Here is a 20,791-nt window from a genome sequence, read left to right as displayed (position 1 = left end):
ACCGCGGGTGTGGGGCGGACACAGCCCGGCCCGCACGCTGCCTCGGAACCGCCGGTAACACCCCCCGCCGGGCGAGGCGGCGCCTCCTTCCCGGTAATGGCGGGGCGGGGCCGCACGCAGCGCCCGGACCGCCGGTGCCCTCTGCGTCCCGCAGATTCGCCACAACCCCTCCCGGCCTCCGCTGTCGCCGGCGGGGAGCGCGGGGTGCCTGGGCCCGGCGGGGGCTGCGGGGCGGGCGGGGCGGGCAGCCCGCCGCCCCGTAAGGAGCGGGCCCGCCGCCGGCGGGCTGCGGGAGGCTGCGGGCGCCGTGAGGAAAGTGCGGAGCCAGGCGCGCAGGCGCCCTGCTCGCCGCCGCCCCGGCCTGCTGGGGAACAAAGGGAGCGCGGCCGGCGCCGGAGCGGGTGAGTCGGGGCGGCGGCGCCCGTTTGGGGTGGCCGGGCCCGGGCCCGGCCTGGCGGCTGCGGGGCGGGCAGGCCCGGGGGCACGCCGCGGCCCAGGGAGCAGCCTCGCTGGAGGGGGGCGAGGGGGCAGGCCCCGGCCGTGGCCCCGGCCCCCTCCCCGTTAGCGGCGGTGGCGGGGGGGCTGCGCTCTCCACCGGTGCGGGGGGGCGAGGGGCTGCGGCGCACGGCGGGGGTCTGCAGCAGCCGGTTCGGAGCTGGGGCGGCTGCCGGGGCGGGCTGCGCCCCCCCCCCCCCCCGCCCCCCTCCGCCCGGGCGCAGCGGCGTTTCCGCGGCGCGCTCGGCCCCCGCCGTGCAGCCCCGGGAGGGGCTCGGTGGGGCCCCCCGGAGGGGCTCGGTGGGGTCTCGGTCTCCCCCGTCGCAGGCCTGGGCTTGCTCGCGGGGGAGCGGCGGTGCCGGCGCTGCCCTCGCCGCAGGGCCCGCGCTCCCCTTCGCGCTCCTCCTGAGCCTCGCGAGCAGCCCCGCGTCGAGGAGTTGCCGCGAGTCCGAAGCTCGGCGCGGTGTCAGTCCGGAGTTTCAGAAGGAAGTCCGGCTTGTGTTGAAACTTCGGTGGAGTTGCTTGAAGAGAAAGGCCGGAAAAAACCCGCCCTGTTTTGTTACAGCGCTTTTTCCATAGGCGCCGAGGGGCTCGTAGCTGAAAGGTTGCGTGCGCTCGCATCCCGCGGCAGTGCTGCTGGCCTGCTCGGGGGTTATTTATTTTGTACCGTGTAAAGGAGATACGATTTAATTTGATCATTTATACGTTCACGCCAGTTTTCTGAAACAGTGTAAAATAGCGGGGTATGTTCTTACTATCTCTTAAGAAAAAAAATACATACTTAAAACCTTTCATATGAAGATGACACAAACCTGAGTGTTATTTCACAGCTATTTAAGGCCAGATTCCTTGGAAAGTACATTCCTTTTTCAAAGGGATAACACCTTAGTGTCTAGAAACTTTTTTGTCTTTATTTCAAAATTGGCAAACTTTTTGGTAATTAATGGGAACCACAATAATTGACGTTTCAAAGATCTGGGGAAGCAAAGGCATAATATTTAATAGCGTGATATTCTTTTGTCTTTCAGAAATACAAATATAATGTCAGGTGGCTGAAAATTTGTCTATCAAAATGTCAAGTAAGTTCAGATTTTTCTTCCTTTAACTTGATGAATTAAAGATCTGGTTCAGCAGAACCTGTTTGTGACATTCCTTGCATTAAAAGGAATTATATGAGGTGTAGTCATTTCTGACCAAACTCTTGGCCTTAAATCTTGCTGTGGCTGATTTCTGGGATATTGTTTTCATAGAAAATGCAGATATTGTAGCCTCTCCTAAATCCTGTTTCACTGCATTTTTTGCTTACTCTCTTTTTAATTGATGTGCGTGTTAGTGGATTGCACATTCTTCAGTCTTATGCCAAAATAAAAGGCTAGCAGTATAGCAATGGTGTGATTGCAATTTTTTTCTTTCTTTTCTTTCTCTTCTGTTCTTTGCTTTATGCTCTTCAGTGGCAAAATGCAAAATCTTTGAGAGTAGGATTTCTGTCTTGTTTTTGTAAACTGCTTAAAAATGTTTGCCACAGCAGATGCCTTATAAAGAATTCTTTCAAATTTTCAAGGAAAAAAAAATTCGCTTACATTTATATCTTAACAGAAAGGCCATCTTATGCCCCACCTCCTACCCCAGCTCCTGCAACCGTAAGTATAGTGATTTTTTTTTTTTTTTTCCCCCTCATTAACACAGATCTGGTAATACAGCTTTTAATAACTTACCAGAGCGATAATTATGGAGTTGCATTACCTTCCTGTAAATTATGGAGTTGCATTACCTTCCTGTATTGGAAACACAAACTAGTTGCATTTCGTTATTAATAATGATATGCATTGTTTCAATTAATCTCTTTTCTCTTTTAAGCAGTTTGTGAAAGAGAAGCTGAATAAAGTTGTTTCACCTTTAAGACTAGATCCTGCAGATACTTAATTTTCTGTAAGCAGTCAGTTGGTCTAAAATTATATTCACAGTGGGTTGCAACCATACACTGGCAACAAGTTTAACAACAAACTGGTATATTTAATTCTAAAACTTCCCACTTGTGCACAAAGCATGGGCAAACAGTGCATTTTTTCATGTTTCTGTTGTACGTAGCCGACTTTTGGTGGAATGCAGGAGTATGCAAAATTCTGTTATATTGGGTCAGAATAATGAAACACTCATGGTGACAGTCTTATTTAAATTTCTTGAAATCACTGGCAGTTTGAAGTCCATGGCACGAGAAGTATTTTACTTTCTAGTAAAATGGTGTGGAATGACACTTAGAAAAACACGAACAGTAGCTTTGAATCATGTCCAGTGGCATTCATGTGTGTACAAAAAGGTACTGAAAACCCAGTATGCTGTGGTCAGGAAAGCATTTGAAAGCAAGCACACCTCTTCTGTAGTGTTTACATTTCTAAATAGCTTGCATTTTAGGAGTAACGTATTCACAAGAGAAAATACAAATCTTTTGTACAGAAGAATGAGCAAGGATGCTACAGTGAAATTTTTTTACCAAAGGAAATTTGGAAACTGTTATCCAGTAGAATGTCCCTGATCTCTGCAGCTGGGGTGAAAACTGCAGGATGGGATTTAGATTAAATGTGATCCTTCAAATTTATTGTGCCATACTTTACATTTCAAGAGGCTTGAAAATGATATAATGTATAAATATAAGTTATGTTCATAAAATATTACATAAATAAAACTTTATTTGTATAGTTTGTTCAGAGTTTTCATTTTGCACATAACTTAATAACTTGTGCCAGTATTAGAAGAAACATGATGATGGCATCCACTCTTCCAACTGGATTCCTGCATTGAGAGCTGTGCATACACATGTGATTCCTTTGGGATGTAGCATGGACGCAAATGTTGTTAAACGGTGTATATTGATGTGGTGTGTTCTTTAGTCAAGTTAGAAGTCTTCAGAAGGGTATATGAAACGAATTTCAAAACTGCAACTAGTGACATCCATTACCTGCCTTTCAAGCATCTTCTGTATTATGTTTTACGTAGTCCTTGAGGTGGTAGCCTGTGCTCTGTTAATGCAAGTCATAGAAGTAGACAGATAACCTTGCTTGTTTTTCCACAGCCAGTTCCAGTTACTATAGTCAACAAAATACCAGTAGTTCTCATAACTACAGTATTATAGCTGAAGTAACAATTTTCCGTGTAATGCAAGGTAGTTCCCTTGTAACACTTAAATCCTGTCTTGCAGAAATAAAGAATTAAGCAGACGGAGATTACAATTGTCATCTGATTTGTAGTGAAGAGGTGTAGTTCAACATATTCAAAACCAGAAAACTATAGTAAAATGGCATCTGATGAAATAGTGAATGTGTATGTCATGATCACAGGCATACAGATTGAGTAAATGTCAACTGCTGTGACTGAATTTAAAAAGTTTTTTAGAATAAAATATATATTTAGAGGCTGACTGTTAAAGGATAACTTTGTATGTTTAGAAATAAACTGACTATAGTGTGTCTACATATACTTGAAAACTTCACAAGTTAATGTAGTTTAGCTTACATATAGATATTTTTGTTCAGTGTTTGTATTTGTCAAATTCTGGTTCTTGGAGTCCTGATTTTATTTGTAGAATTTTTGTAACTGTAATCTAGAATGGGTCCAGTCAGCAAATCACTTTAAAAGACTACTGCGATATGTGTTTCTTAGGAGGGCCAAAGCGCTGCTGAAGAGTGGGATACTGTGCGGATGACACTTAAATGTCTAGAAACCCTACAGGATGCCATGAATCCTAATGGAGACCACCACAGTCAGGACTTCACCGCAATTACTATTAAATAGTTGATCTGGTTTTTTTCCAACAAAATTTGACTGGGAAGCAGGGGATAATGGAAAAAGGCAAGGCAGAGACTTATGCGAGGAGGGGAATACAGTGAACCTTCAGATACTTGATTGTATGTAGGTGATGGGTAAGAAGGGATTGTAAAGAAATCAGATTCTTCTCTACATTACTGAGATGAGAATGAATCGATCCACTTTCAAGAATGAATGAAGATGTGTTGATTAACTTCTGAAATTGTCTCGGATTCAGTGTTAAGACTAGTTTGTAGTTTCTAACCTGCAGATCTTTTTGCAGTGGTTCCTCAACTCTGTCAGTCTGCAGCCTACCTCGTAACAGAAAGATATCTTTGTGAATTGTCTTCTCTCCCAACTTTCTAATCACAGTTCCCCAAAATACTTAAAATTTGCAAACCACCAGGAAAGTCTTCAGATACTGGTAGTGGAGCACAGATGGTGCTTTGAGAGAGGGGTTTTTTCCTTTTCCTATTTATTGAGTGTAATATTTGTTGGAAAGGCAGAAGGACAGGAAGAAGAGAGACGGGGAATTTCATTGGTATAGTAAATGTTGATACTAGGGATTTCTGCCCGATTACAGCGTGCTGTGTTGCCTTGTAAGCTTAACCCTTTGGGTATAAGAGTCTTTCTGAATTACTTGGTGGCTTATGTTGGAAAATTTTATTAGCCATGAGCTGGATTTATAGAATACTTGTTTAAACGAGTTACACACTTAATAGAAATAAAATCACCAACTTCAGTCAGAAACTTGTAGTGACACATTTGCTTAAAAATCCTGTTTCCTTAATAGGTTTATACTGGAGTAAGTTTTGTGTGTTGAGAAGATATCAACTGCTACACCTCATTTGCTTGTTTAAATTCTGGTTGCTTTTGCATGCCATATTGCAGTTCATTTTCATTTCTGTGTTTTCCTCGTTTGAGCTCATTTCTCATTCGTGTTTTTGTCTCATTTGTTTCCATCAGCAAATGCCCAGCACACCAGGGTTTGTGGGATACAATCCATACAGCCATCTGGCCTACAACAACTACAGGCTGGGAGGGAACCCGGGCACCAACAGCCGGGTCACGGTAGGAGAATCAACTATTACATCATCCGGCAAACAACAGGAATTGACCAGAAATGGCTTTAGAGTTAGGTTCTTCTGAATCTTGGCGGCTGCCACTTCTTTATAAAAACAAAAAACTACTTCTGATTCTTACTCCTCACCCCTACCCCTTCCCTTTCACTCTGAAACCTTTTGCAGGAAAATGGACTTCTCCTCAGCACAGAAAAAAAAAATGTGGTAATCGTGTATGATGCAGAACTCCAAAAAAGACAGACTTTGTGGTCTTCAGTGACCACTGCATGCTTAGGGAGAAGTTCTATAGCATGGGTACGAATTCTTGGAGGGAGGGAACTGCTCATTTTATTGAGGTTTATTGGCACAGAAATAAGGAAGAACGTTTTGCAAACTGGAGATCAGCAATAGTAGTTGCATCGTACTATTGAGCCACGCAAGAGATGCAAGCCTTTATATTTCTTTCTGGTCTTAGTCTGGTAATAACTGCAAAGTCCCAAGTTCAGAAATTAATCTTTTTCAACAAAAGTGTGATGATGGTAATAAAACAGAATCCTTTCAGATCTTATGTACTCTGTCAGTGTGTGGAAAATGGATGTTACATTCATTTTTCATGGAGTAAACAAAGTGAGATGGAGTCGAGTGATGAGCGATGGGACAGCTTCTTCAAATACAGATAAAGTCCTGAGCATTGGATGCAGTTAGGAACAGAAATAGACTCTGGAAGTGTAACATTTTCATAACTAACACAACAGAAATAGAGTAAATCCCTGATTTTTTTTTTTTTTTTTACATTTCTGTAATTCTCATAACTGTAAGGTTTTTCATGTAAAACTTTCTATCTCAAAACATCTGATTCATTTGGAATATGATACAAAGATTTGCCAAGGAACAAATATATGGTGCTTTTAATGAAGTGTACTCTTTTTATGCCTCTCTTATATAAACCTTCTTTCAAACTTCCTATGTGAAGTTCATCTGGTTTGTTAAAACATTTGCAGAAAAGACCTTCCCCATACAAGCTGGAACTTGACTGAACATACTGTCTGAACATATACTTTTTTCCTTGCAGCAGAATAAGTTAGGTTTTGTCTGAGAACTTTCATTGTTTCTGTATGTCATAAGCATATACAGCCTTCTCTGCCATGCATATACCAATATATGTATGGTGTCTTTAAATTCCTCTTAATTTAAAAGCATTAAACAGTTTCTGTTAATGTTTTTCAAATCCATCTGTATGTGTATATATGTATACATTTTGGTAATGCATATACCTCATGTACATTATTTATATCTATACACAATTCTGTATGCATTGTTTCATAGAGCTCCATAAACTCAGCAAAAAAAAAAAAAAAAATACCAAGAGGAAAAATTTGAAAGCTAAATACTGAACATGAGCCTTCTTGGCCAAATCCAAGTATTTGCTTATCTATGGCCGTAGTGCTGAAAAATCTTGAAACTGCTTTATCTTTTTATGAAGATGCTCCCACTTAATCTAATAGAACTCCTCGCATGTGTAAGTGCTTGAAGAGTGGAGGTTTTCAGAACTTGCAGTTGACGGGGACTGTAATGTTACTGCACTATTTTAGTGTCAGGTGTTTTGTAGATTGAGGGGACCACAGGAGTAGCAGCAGCTTTCAGTTCAGCAACAGTTAGTACTCGGTGTCCTTTTGTTTAGTGCGAGCAATGTGCTCGACAGTGAACAAACCTAAAGGAAGATAAGAGCACAGAAGGATATTGCAGGCTAATTTGGACAATTAAGTACAGTTTGGATACAAATAATGCACACATTGACAGATCGGTTGCATAGGGTTGTTGTCTTTTTACGATGAGTAGTTTAATTGGCTCCAAATTACCACTGACAAGTTTTGTGGACAAATACATTGCTACAATGATTTGAAAATGAAAATATGTCTCTAACTTTAGGATCTTAAACTTTGTCCTTATCTTTTTTCACCTGTACAGTAGCCACAGTAAAGTTGTCAAAACAGGTACAATAAATTGCTCATCAGAAGTGAGAAAAGCAACCTGTTGGGATTGGTGTTTCCATGTAAATTTCTAAGCTGTGTGGTTCAGTTTTAAGCATATGGAACCCTTTTAAAGATTTATCTAGTTACTACTCTGTAAACTTCCAGATAAAAGGACAGACTGAAATTGGAAAAATATTACTGTGAGGACCAGCTCTAGTTAGTACCTCTTCATGGTCTGGGTAATTTTTTGGCTGATGTTGCTTGTTTCTCATGGCGGGGAGGCTGTAGAGGGGTCTAGTTTGTTTGTGTTAACTGCACAAGAATGAGTGTTTTCCAAAACTAGTGTGTACAGAAACTGTCCGGTGATCGCATTAACAAATGGATTTATTCGGTTCTTTTATAGGCTTCCTCTGGTATTACCATTCCAAAGCCCCCCAAACCCCCAGACAAGCCCCTGATGCCCTACATGAGGTACAGCCGGAAGGTGGGTATACAGTGTCAAACAAGTAATAATAAAAGTTAGTGTTCGTATGTGCTAACAATTAATTGCTATTATCTTAGTTTCAGCTTCTAAACTTTTACTTCTAACAGCCTGCACGTTCTTTTAAGGGAATTGTAAAGTACAGATGCATTGCCCTTCAGAATAAAGGCAGCAGTAGTCTGTTCATACAGTTGTCAATTTCTGGGGGGAAAAGTTTTCTCTAAAATGATAATTACTACCACTGTCTCTGCTGACAAGGATCCACCCTGCCACATTCAGAAGTGCCTGTGACTTACTGACAGAACTTTTTTTATATAAAGGAAATATTCCTTGCGGTATACTGGGCTTGGTACAGTGCTGTAGCTGGACTGAAGAGTAGCAATGAGTGGACTTTGCATGTTCTCCTTCACCAACCTAGCCTGTGGCAACGTTTACTTCGCTATTCTATGAACTGTTTGACAGAAAGTAGGAGAGAGACTCTTGTGGAGTCTGAAATCTGATGGGGCATGGGGAGGGCATGTCAGCCTGTCTGAAGCGGGTGAGCCAGAAGGAATTTCTTCCACTTCTGGTAAAGTATCTTTACCAGCCTGTCTGTCTTAGGCAAAAAACCATCAACAAAAAAAAAAGTCAAGTGGCGCAGCAAGAAATAACACTGGCAGCTCTTTCCTCTTTGTTTTTTTTTCCCTATAAAGTTAGAAACTTTTTTGGTGGAGTCAGAACTTGTTGGAACTCAAATTGATCAGCAAGACTGAAAAATATTTTGAAATGTTACATTCTGATCTGAAAAGCTCAGTGCTCTTTATCATAATCTACTGCTGGATGTGTTTACTCAGTAGCAATTTTTTTTTTTCCCAGAGATGCAGCGATGTGCATTTAAGAAGAGAATTAAGAGGGTTAAAGGCAATATTCTCATGAAACCAAAGCCATTTCAGCAATTGCCTGTTTCAGTAGATGGCTTCCTACTGACTTCCTGCCCCAGAAAATAATCGAGATAGTTTAGCCAGACTCATTCCTAACTTAATCCTGTTTTTCATGGTGATTCCAGAAAGAACACTGAGATGACAATATAAAATGTTTAATTTGGAAGTATTTAGATATCATTAGTAAAGCTCCAGCTGTTTCTGTTAAGGTCTGGGACCAAGTGAAGGCGTCCAATCCTGATTTGAAGTTATGGGAAATTGGCAAGATTATTGGAGGAATGTGGCGAGATCTCACTGATGAAGAGAAGCAAGAGTATTTGAATGAATATGAAGCTGAAAAGGTAAATGGAAGAAATCTGGGATGTTTATTACAGCTGATTCCTCTAGGAACTGGTCTGAGAAGAAAAATTCATCTTACCCATGCAGTGGTGTATGAGGCATTCACGAGACCCCTGTATGTAACTTAAATGGAAGTATGTCCTGACACGTCTTTTAGATTTTTTTTTAAATAACTGTACATCAACTGTGACTGGTCAGTTTTTAGACCTAATTCAAAATGAAGTATTTATAATTGAGTGTCGATTTTAACTGTTTAATGAATGGATTTGATTGTACAACATCAGTATTGAAAAGATTGTCTCAACACCAAAATCCTCTTTCAAAACTGGTGCTCTGCAACTACTGCTGTTGTCATGAACTTGTTCATAAAAGACTTCCAGTCACGTAGGGTTTGGTTTTCATGGTGTAATCTGGTATAACTTCACGCTATGGCGTAGTGTTTTGTTTCTTAATAGAAAAATGCTACCACTTTTAGGGTTTTCTTGTGGTTTTGTTTTGGTTTTTATTGATCTTCATGGCAAAAGATGACAGCTACCTCATGTCTAGGTTGGTAAGTGTACAAGACTGTTATTGTGATCCTAAGGTACAAAGGGAAAATTGTCCAGCTGCTGTGTTGTGCTTAAACCTGGTAGGCATCTGAGGCTGTGTGTAACCTGGTCAAACCTGAGCTGTTTTTATTCCAAGTCAGTAGAGAACTTGGCGGGGGGGGAATCAAGGAATTCTCTCTTTTAACTTGGTAATAATGTTTAGATTGTAAGCTCCTTGGGGCAGGGGCCATCTTGTTTATATTTTTACAGTGCCTAGGTAGAAGGATTCCAGTCCTAATCATAAAGAAAACAAGGTGTTTAGGTACTTTTAACAATATTGTAGATTATATCTCATTTTTCATTGGAAATATCTCAAATCACTGTACAAAATCTAGACTTGGCAAATTTTAAAAGTGAGATTAAAGAAAGCAATTCAAAGGGAAAAATACTTCAAAGAAGGTGAAAATAGTGATGCAGTCCTGCTACCAGGAGGAGACAGTAGTCTGGCTGCAGCATTCTGTATCACCCCAGTGCAGGGATGGATCAAAGAATGGAAAAATCATAAGTTATTTTGAAAACTGGTTCATGGCATACTGGAATAAGGAAAGAGAAGAAATCAGAATCAAAGATCTAGTTAGAACTCCAGAGAATTATTGAGAATATTTTAAGTTAACTCATTTTTTTTATCTTCTCAGAGTTTGTCTGATCATAAATGCCTCGTTCCGAGGTGTTTGATTTTTAAATCTCCAAAAACAAAGCTATTGTAAGACTTCTCAGGTACTACAACTGAAATATACCTAAAAGCCCAGCTAGTGTTTTTAAAACATGAATGACTATGGAAGAAGTTCTAATTTGTAACAAGAAAGACTGAGAGAATATGGTCATTTGTGTATCAGCCAGATGATTCAAAATAGCTTTGTCTGTGTAACTACAATTTGAGTTATACAGGCCACAGTTATGTCAAGTCTGAAATCGTCCAATGGTGCAATCAAACAATATTGGTCACATTTCAGATAGAGTACAATGAGTCCATGAAGGCCTACCATAACTCTCCTGCATACCTTGCCTACATCAACGCAAAAAGTCGTGCTGAGGCTGCGTTAGAAGAAGAAAGCCGACAAAGGCAGTCACGCATGGAGAAAGGTGAACCTTACATGAGTATACAGCCAGCAGAAGATCCAGATGGTAAGCAGAAAGGAATTTGTATGCACATCTGGTGAGACGCTCTCGTTACAGGACCGACAGTGTAGAGAAATGGACGCCAGATACGGAAAACTACCAGTGTACAACTTCCACAATGCTTAATGTGACTTCCTTTCTATTTTGCTACCTTTAATACTGATTTTCATTATCACGTTTTATTTCATACAGCTAACAGCTGACTTTTGTCTTGTTTGTAAAAACTAAGGTGGCACGCCAGTGGCAAAAGTTATTCTGACCCTTAATTATGTGTGAAGTAATGCTTACAGTTAAAACAAATAAGTCTGCTTAAAGCTCTGTAATGGCTTTAACATATGCATTATGAAAGGCTTAGATGCCTGATTTAATCCAGCTTGAATGGAATTTTGTGCTTTATTACCAGAGCACATAATTCTGACAGGTAGCGTTCTGGTATGATTAAGAGCACCTGAACTTTGAATGTGTTCAACAACTGTCATTTGAGGTTGTTATTAGAAAATAAGTTACCCTTGCTGTTGGCAAATCGATGAGAAAATTCTGAAAGTTTATTTGACTGCAAGGAAATGCACCCCACCCAGTGGCAAAACTCAGACTCGTACACCTGATGTCTACTTTTAAATTCATGACCAAATACTTGTTGAAACCTGAGGGTGAAAAAATGTACTCAGTTTCACGCTTTTTTTTTTGTTCCCCCTTGTAAAAGCACACCCTTGAGATAAAGCTCATGAGAAACAGGACTTTCCCCAACATGAGGTAACTGCAGAATTTATGTAAACACCTTTAGTGTTCCAGTAGCTGGCATTTTGGGACTTCAAATTCTGTTCTGTGCTACCTGAGCCAAGTGAAGTCAGCCAGAACCAGCTGCACTAGGCCCCGAGTTGCATCTGTTTACATCTGGGACAAAACAGCAAGTTATTTTCTGTGTTTCTGTCTGATCCTGCACATCGCTAGGATCAAGAACTTTCAGCATAAAAGGGATCTTACTAAGAGGACAAAGGCACAGCTTTAAGGAGACCAATTTGCTTAGTACTTTTGTCTCTTGCAAATCTATAGTCTTCCCGCTGTTTTTCTCTTTTCACTTCATTTAATCAGATACCTCGGTGAGAAATTGAACATAACACTTTGAAATAAAGGAGATAGAAACTTTCATTAAACTAGTTACCATCTTTGGTAGTATTTTCTGGCATGATATGTTAGGATTCTCTCTAAGATTTCTGTGAATAGTTGGAGAATAATCTCCATTAGCAAAACTTGATGTAAAAGGAATTCACTTTTCTACATGACATCATTCTGGAAGATAATTCATACTCGTTGCTTAACACTTTAATACTCAACTAAATATCAATTATATGCACAGAAGTTTATTCTGAGTTTGTTTCCTCACCAATACTTAATGCTATTTAATTACTGTGCTTTAAATTCTAATTAGTTTGACTTGAATTTTTTTGAGTCTGTTTTGTAGATAGGTTCTTGATACCAAAACTGCAGACTGTGGTTTGATTTTTATTACGTTGAAAGTCTTTGTCTGCCTTCCTTGAAGAAATATGGAAAGTCATAGCATAGGAAGACTTCTGTCTTCTAGGGGCTAGCAGCTTTTGAGTGCTGCTAGGTATAGGAAAACACGTTATCTTGTTCTGCTTTGTAGCATCGAACTGAATTTTACTTTTCAAATGAGTACCTCGTACAATCCGCAATGCTGTAATTCATGTTAAATTCTGTAACTAGATTAAAATTGTCAAAGTAGTATCTTGCCATAAATTGGAAGCTCTCTTAATTTGATCGGAAAGGAAAAAAGAATCCTTGACCTGAAATACTCTTAGATCTTTGTAGTTAATCCTCTTGTCATGTCAGACAAGACAGTTTCGTTTCTGTTGGGCTTCCTTTAATTTCTCTGCAAGAAGCTTATAAGGAGACCAGCACTTGACCTATGTGCTTGTGTACTTTGTCTCCTGAAGTGTATTTTTTCAGTGACTGTTCTTTAGAGAACTGCATTTACTTTAAAAAATAAACCATTGAATACTCTTATTACATGACTGAATTTTCAGTGATGAGTAAACATGTATCACTGCTTCATGCTTTTGTTCCTAGGTGTTTCAAAAAATGCCTTTTTGATCTGTGCTACAAAGCTTATTTATACAGGAGTCACTCTCCTGTTGGTATTTTGCACTGGATATTGTTCTGGCAACATGATTAATCAGGAATGGGGGTTTCTTATTTGGTGTATTAATAGTCGCTCTTACTCTAGAAATGTGGAAAGCAACACAGTAAACTAGGTCAATCCAAATTTCAGGCATGTGGGAAATGTATGTAAAATCATAGCTGTTACAGCTGTGCCAGGGAAATGGTGTTCTATCCTCATACTGTCTTTTTTTTTCTGATGACCTGATGTTCCATATTTGTTAGTATGCACTGTGTGACATGACCAGCAACTGGGGTTAGGGTTTTTGTTTTAATTAGTGGTAATGTGGGTACAGTGTCATTGGACTTGGTCTTCATTTTGTGGACTTAAAGCAGTTGCACTTAAAACTCGTTTCAGATTACGACGATGGATTTTCTATGAAGCACACAGCCACAGCTCGTTTCCAAAGAAACCATCGTCTCATCAGTGAGATACTGAGTGAAAGTGTGGTGCCAGATGTCCGCTCTGTTGTCACTACAGCTAGAATGCAAGTTCTTAAACGCCAGGTTCAATCTTTAATGGTTCATCAGGTAAAGATAAATGATATGAAGGCAGCTAAAACATAATGGTGCTGGGCTGTACTCCAAGTCTCGGATATTTGATCATCTACATGACTATTCTTGTTGGGTGTCAATGTTCTGTACACTTGAATAGCTAATCTCTGGGTTTTCTTGGGAGTTGCAAGATGTGACGCTTCACCTTCTGTGCTGTTTTGTTATTGAGACTTACGTTAAACTGTGTTTTGTTCTTTAGGATACCTTAAGTATTAATTCCATAGCTCTTCATTATTGTACATAACCCTTCTGTAGGTAGTTCAAGTCTTCTGTTTAATAGGTACTGGTAGAGTTGTGACTTTCAGGTAGCTTACGACTCAAAACATTCTGTAATGATTCTTTATCACAGTAAACTGTCCCTATTGTAACATTTTTCATTGAAAGTCAAACACATACAAGGAAATCTAGTGAGGTCACCCTTGCACCTTTCACCTAGCTTTGACTGGGCATATGCCTGTATTTTCCAAACAAACATTAACAAAAGAACCCTGTCAGTATAGTCAGGGTACATGTAGGTGAAGAAAACTGAGACACCAGAATGAGATAAGAGACTTGTTGCTTTTCTTAATTAACAAAAGAAGATTTGGGGGGTGGTATCCCTTCTTTCCTTTGAAATGCGATCTTTCTGCATTAGAGATTGTAACTGATGTGTGTGTGTGTATATACCTATGGGGCGTGTAGTATGAAAGAAAATGAGTAGATTTTATGCTAGAAGATTCACCTCAAGCACATACTGATTTTCATTTATAATATGCCTAGCCAATCCTGCATTACTCCATAGATACATTTATTGTCCATGTTTTTCAAGATGAACTTCTTAGCTATTGGATATTAGATCAAGGAAGGTATAAGGATGTTTATATATTATATAGGTATATTTTAAAATATTGGTCTAAATATTTTTGTATGTAGCTGTAAACTTTGTCCGTTTCTTCAGGTGACTTCCTAGTAAGTTTCTTGCCACTTATTTCATTTCCAGCGTAAACTAGAAGCTGAACTTCTGCAAATTGAAGAGCGTCACCAGGAAAAGAAGAGGAAGTTTTTGGAAAGCACAGAATCCTTTAACAATGAGCTTAAAAGGGTACAGCTCTCACTTTTCTCCACTTACTCTGAGGAGTCTGCTAGTTACCCACCTGTATAAGTGCTCTACCCACTTCTGTTTAATTCTGTATTCAATTATGCATAATTACACAGCTGAGGACTGCAGTGTCCTAGTGCATGGGTGTTAGTACGCAGTGTTTGTATGATTTCATGTTCCTTCAGTGACCTTTAGTGGTGACATTCTGCCAGTACAATTTCAAAGTGCCTTCAGGCTTGACTGGTTGAGTTCACTAGAGAGCAGCTCAAGGAAGGTGGCCTAAAGCCACTATGGAGAACATACTGCTCTGTCCTTGGCTGCATTCAAATAACAAGGTTTAGGTTGTTTATTTATCCTCCTATTTTTTTGTTAATATGCTTGTACCTCCTTCACTAGTTACTGAAGCTTTTAATGTAAACTTTGTCAAACTAAAACAGTTATGCTGCATGTAGAAATATTGAACTCATAATTGGGTTTTACTGATGTTTTGTTTTTCAATGTAACTGGGGTAGTAAATGAGCTTCCCTTTTTTTTTTTTTTTTTAATTGCTAGTTATGCAGTTTGAAGGTGGAAGTGGACATGGAAAAAATTGCAGCTGAAATTGCTCAAGCTGAGGAACAGGCTCGCAAGAGGCAGGAGGAAAGGGAAAAAGAAGCAGCTGAGCAAGCCGAACGCAGTCAGAATAACATAGCAGCTGAGGAAGAGCAGGCAGCTAACAAGATAGAGGAGAAGAAAGAAGAGGAGAGTGCTCCAATGGAGACAGGTAACTGCATTTGAAGACCAGCGTCAGAATTTTCGAAGGATCAGCATTAAAGCCTCTCTGTAGAGGCTCAGCTTAGCCAGGAGGAGCGCCCTGTATTTTTGCCATTAGCAGGAAGAAAGGCTTAAGAACAACACTCAAAATAGTTAACTTCATCTTGTTGAACGCGGGTGTTTGCTTGCTTCTCAGTAAATTGCCCCTTTTTAAAAGGGGAGAGGATAAGGTGCCACAAAGCCATACATAATGATCTGTGTGTAATGTACCCAAGGGGAAAAAAAAAAAAAATGCTTTCTAAACGTAACTCAGCTTTTAGACATTGGTTAGGTAGGAGCAGCTGAGTGTGTTTCCTTGTGTCAGTGTCTACCAAGGATGATAGAAAAGCACTTCTGCTGCTGCTCTTACGAGCTGAGTTGCAGGCTTTTCTGTATTCTGTACAGTGACATTAGAAAATACTGTATTTAAGAGTATCAGTGGCAAATATCTCAGTGAGTCACTGCTGTAACAGCATGAGCATAAGGCAAAGGGGACCAAGGAGTTTGAACTCTAGTGCTTCTGATTTAACAAGGCACATTGCTTTCTTGTGGCTAGACTTCTCAGAGGTCAGGCAGCTGCAGGTGACTTTTGGGACGCTGTGTGGCAGGACCACGTATATCCTAAGCACTGAGAGGTCTTTCAGAGCTGTGCCTATTACTGCACATTCTGAGTGACAGAAATAGCTGCTATGGAATACTCAAGATTTATTACAGATTCTGTTTCTTCCTAAATTCTGGTTGCACAATCTAAATAAATGTATTGGCATGTAAATGATGCTGAGAACTCTCTTATTACAGAAGAGCCTCACCCAGAAGAGAGCACAGAAAACCAGCAGAATGGTGAAGAAGGAACATCTACCCCAGATGATAAGGAGAGTGGCCAAGAAGGGGTCGATAGCACCGCAGAGGAGGGAACCAGTGACAGCAACACTGGTTCAGAGAGCAATAGCGCGACAGTTGAAGAGCCTCCCGCAGACCCTATCACTGAGGATAGTGAGAAGAAAGAATAAACATTGACTCATTTCATGTGTCTCTTTTTAGTGAAGTACTGTTTTGATTTCAAAATGTGCTATGCGGCTTTTGTATCTTCTTTGCCTGTATCACTTGTCTCCAAAGGATACTAGGTTTTAATAACATGTCAGATGATCAGCATAGTGGCTTAAAGGGGCCTTTAGAGGCAAAGGATATCTTGCAGCAGACAGAAAAGAAAACCTCATGTGTCTAAAAACAGCTGTACAATATGGAGAGATACTATTGCTTGGGATTTCTTCCCTAGAAAGATAGCATTGGTTTTGGTTTTTATATTAGAAATCAGGCCTTCTCCCTGTCTTCTAGTTACATGACCGCAGTGAAAATGTAGCCTTTCTCAAAGGCCCTTCCTGTTGATTTGTGGCTGAAGTGAGATGCGGATGTGCGTCACCTCTCTACTGTAGCCCCCCTGACCTGGCTTTACAGAGGGACTGACTCCCCCGACACGTCTGGTTAGTGCAAGATTACGTCTGCAGCCAGGACGCTAGTGCTGTGGTCATGGAGGCTGGTGAAGCAGCACAGCTGAGAAATGTGATTAACAGCACTCGCTTTCTAGAGTGGTTCGAATGTTACTGGGGCATCTTAAAGTTGACATTGGTGTTAGGCAAAGACATGATGCCGATGCTGGGTACAACCTAGAGCACTTCCTTGATCTAAGAAAACCAAAAAACCCCACAGCAGCCTAGCACGTGTTACCGCTGCCGTTTCAGTTCTTGCCAGCGAGGACATCTACTGCAGCTGCCCAGTTCTTTGCTTCTCAAGAAAGCTTTCAGTACTCATGAGTAGTGCTTCTAAATAAGGCTGTAAGACTTGGTCTTGGGGGTTTTTTTTTTTGGTATAATCGTTGTCTTTTATACAGCAGCTGTTCTACAGCGATGGAGACTTGCTCATGTTCTGCACGCAGCATTTCAGGAGATCTATTTCCAAAGGACTGAGTAGAGTCGTCTTGAAGTAAATGACATATCTTAGGGGTTTTTTTCTGTGATGCAGGATTCTTTTCAACACCAGTCTTTGCTTTTCTTTACCGATTAACTCCTTTCTTTGCTACTAAGATATCCTGGTATGACCCTCGGCATGGCAAAGTACAAAGCAGGAGAGCATTTAAATGCATACATGTTCTCTGTCTGAGCAGGCCTTCACTAATATGGCCTAAATGGTAAAAAAACAGTAGTTTTGCTTGCTGTGAGCTTTCAAAACCTCTGGGAACTCTACCAATGTACTGAAAATGCCATTTTTTGCCCTACTGAAGAAAAAAATACACTTAATTGCAACAACAGATACAAGCCGTTCCATGACTTTACAACTATAAGAGAACACATGATGCATATGCTTCAATAAACTAGTATGTTTTTATGGAATAGTGGGTATATCCAATGGTAATGTTTTTTTAAATCCTTTTGGTCTTTTTTTTAAATGGTCTAAAAATAAAAAAAATCCAACACGTTTGGTTTTTTTAAACTTACAGTGGTCTGGTTCTTGTCTTTTAAGGTAACACCTGTATTTGATTTAGGGGCTTTCATCAGCCCTTCTCCGTCTTAAGCCCAGGGGAGAATAAAATGGAATTCATTACTGAACTATACTACATACAAGAAGTTATGCTGCAAAAGCACTTTGAAAACCAAAGTAAAAATTCCTGAGTTGGTCTAGGCTTTTGTTTAAATGCTGGCTATGTCTAGAAGGATCTCTGCTGATGGCTGTTGACTTCAAAAGCCAATGAATGGAAGAACTTGTAGAGGAAATAATACAAGTATTAGTGAACTTGTGATCTCTTTGCCTGTAAGCTTTTAACCACCTCCCTCCAAATTATCAGAAATAATTTTCATGTTACTTTAAACCAAGTAAAACTTCCTACCTAAGGGGCTGAGAAGTATGAATTTACCGAAAGTATCATGCTTGGAAGATTCAAAAGGAAGATGCGATTGTGGTCCAAATACTTAGTATCTGAAGCCATTTTTTTCTGCTGGTTAACTGCTGTGCATTCCCCCCAAGTTCAAAAGGTCTCATGAGCCAATTTGGGCCTTTATTTCTGCTTGGAAGCGGTTATTAAATCAGACACTACATAAATCAGTGCTGTCTCGTATACATATTAAATAGCTTCTTCAGAGTGTCTGCCCTGTAGTTTACAATTTCATTTTGTACTCCAAGAGAAGTAAACCTTTCGGCAGTTGGTGCTGAGTGGAAGCTCCTTGTTCAAGTGCCTGCTGTAGTTCTTAGAAAGTGCTGGTTCTTCTATGAAATAGTATAATTTAGTGTAATTCTAGAGAACTAATTTAAATCCTTACTGTAGATGTGAAGACTAACCTGCACCAGCAAATGTGTGCCAGGCTCTGCACTGCACCTTCTCCCCAGTGGCAAATCTGAACGTGCCCGTTCAGGTGCTGATGGAGAACGTACATCAATCAAATCAATTCCTACAGACAGGGTTACAGCTTACTCAAATCTGCAGATGTGCAGTCACTTCTATCTGTCGGTGACTGCTGCTGAAAAGATTGTTGCAAAACACAACAGAAATGAGGAAGAAAGAGAAATCACCCATGGCAGCCTTCCTCTTACAAGCACTGTCACGCAATGAGCTACGTCAGTGGGAAGGCTTGGATTTTCCTCATCTTTTAAGGAAAAGTAGTTCTGATACTAACGTGTTTGAAAAAAGGTGTTACTTTGGACACAAGAAGAACCCTCTTACGAGGAAACAGAACCCATGGCTGCTCCTTAATTTTGGTTTTAAAAATTTGAAGCAGTGAAACTTGCCTAAAAATTAAATTTAAATTCAAATTTCAGTTTCTGGGAAGAGCAGACAAGTTGTTCTTCCCATTATGCTTAAGCATTTGCAGTTGTACTAGTTAAATTGCATTTTAGGAGTTTCTGCTTCCAGCAATTAAAAGGATTGCTTTTAGAAAAATGCATCTTGAGGCACTTACAAGAAGGGGGGAGTTACCTAGTGACCTCATTTTGGTTTTACATTTCATAACTAACTGCACCCAAAAAGCTAGTAATTAAGAGAGGAGGGTTAATTGTTCCACTAACTCATTAGTCTGAGGAAACTCACATCACCAAAAATAACAGACGAAGGTCAACGTGTGAAAATTTAGACATGCATGTACCTTCAGCTAGTTACTCTCTTGCTTTGGGTAAAAAAGAAACCGATTAAGCAGACATCAGATACAGACGTGTTTCATGGAATAAGGCAGGTCTTTCCAATAATTTAAAACTTTCAGATTTGCAAAACTGAAGGCAAAACTTAGAAAAGATTGCACAGCCTGTCCTCCAGAGGAAGATCTGAGTTACCACTTGTCTGAAAACCTCTCCCCAAGCTACACAAGTAGTTTATTTGGATCGCAGAATTGCCAGCGTCGTCAGTGCCTGTCGAACATGCAGTCTTCTATCTTCTCGTACTAGAGCACAGACTGTTATGCCTAAAAACTCTGCGTGCTCAATAATCTGTACCATGCTCTGGCCTCTTCACATGCATGCAATAACCCCCGTCAAGACTGACTAGATTTATTTTCCTTTAGTTTCAGTCTGTTCGGTTGCTCAAAGATACACAACTTGTTTGCAGAGGCCATGGCGTGACTGTCTTTACTTGAGAAACCAGTAGCATTTGCGCTGAAATCGCGAGGAGTTCTTTGTTTAGATCACGTTATTCTAACTATAGAAGCCATAAGAAGACAAGGCTGTTGCCCTTATGTTGAAAGCTGAAGTTCTGTTTACCATGTTGCATTTTCAGAAAGGTAATTCAGATTTAAAAGAACAAATGGGATCACTCATTCCTCTTTGTTCTATTCCCTTAATTCCATCCTGGGATCTGTTTGTGCTCCAGACCATGCAGAAACTAATGGAGACGTTGTTCTCAGCAGCTGAGCTCCCTTTAACAAACCATTTTGATTATAGACAGAGATTGCTTTACATCTTACGCTACACATCTGAAGATTTATTTACTGCATTTTGCTCTTCTCCAAAATCATTTTCTGGAGTGATTGTTGCTGCCAACATAAAGCTTTGATTTCTTAAATGATACCAGCTGCTGCCTGGACTGGGGGCCTGACCACACAGGGGCTCGTGCAGGAGCAGGAGACTCCACACCTCGGGTGCTGCAAACGCTTGTTGTGCAACACCTTTTATCTCTGCAGCAGCCTTGGGTTTTGAAGGCCGTTTGCGCTTTTCATCTGCTACGTATTCTCAAGGTATATGTAAATAACAGTAATTATTGGCAAAGGCAGGGCGTGTTGCAGCTAAGGGTGTGTACCCGAATGAGTGGGTGTCATCTTCAAGGGTAAAGTAACTTCTCCAAGCACATGAAAACCTCCTCAACAAATGCCCAGTGGGTAGCTTTGGAACCACCGACCAACCCCCGCGGTGGCCGGCAGAGATGCCCGCAAGGGACAC

At 40.6% G+C, this 20,791-nt stretch overlaps 1 protein-coding gene across 2 annotated transcripts; it reads left to right on the top strand.

The window, feature by feature from the left end:
- Positions 1 to 369: 369 nt before the first annotated feature.
- SMARCE1 (SWI/SNF related BAF chromatin remodeling complex subunit E1) lies at positions 370 to 17,813 on the top strand. 2 transcript variants are annotated; one of them, XM_075722710.1, is made up of 11 exons: positions 370 to 401; positions 1,524 to 1,574; positions 2,092 to 2,135; positions 5,263 to 5,367; positions 7,734 to 7,814; positions 8,941 to 9,072; positions 10,611 to 10,782; positions 13,313 to 13,485; positions 14,489 to 14,590; positions 15,140 to 15,350; positions 16,178 to 17,813. In XM_075722710.1, exons 2-11 carry the CDS (start codon positions 1,568 to 1,570, stop codon positions 16,387 to 16,389), a joined length of 1,239 nt encoding a protein of 412 aa, XP_075578825.1. In that variant the 5' UTR covers positions 370 to 401; positions 1,524 to 1,567; the 3' UTR covers positions 16,390 to 17,813. The 2 variants fall into 2 exon arrangements, with proteins under 2 accessions (XP_075578825.1, XP_075578826.1); XM_075722711.1 differs by lacking the exon at positions 8,941 to 9,072.
- Positions 17,814 to 20,791: the final 2,978 nt, after the last annotated feature.

The sequence above is a fragment of the Pelecanus crispus genome, chromosome 18 (genome assembly GCF_030463565.1).
Source record: "Pelecanus crispus isolate bPelCri1 chromosome 18, bPelCri1.pri, whole genome shotgun sequence".
NCBI lineage: Eukaryota > Metazoa > Chordata > Aves > Pelecaniformes > Pelecanidae > Pelecanus > Pelecanus crispus.
This window is presented reverse-complemented; position numbering and strand designations above follow the sequence as displayed.

Coding starts and splice junctions, on each gene's coding strand:
- SMARCE1 (XM_075722710.1), top strand. Junction 2,136..5,262: donor CTACCCCAGCTCCTGCAACC/GTAAGTATAGTG, acceptor TGTTTCCATCAG/CAAATGCCCAGCACACCAGG. Junction 14,591..15,139: donor TTAACAATGAGCTTAAAAGG/GTACAGCTCTCA, acceptor TTTAATTGCTAG/TTATGCAGTTTGAAGGTGGA.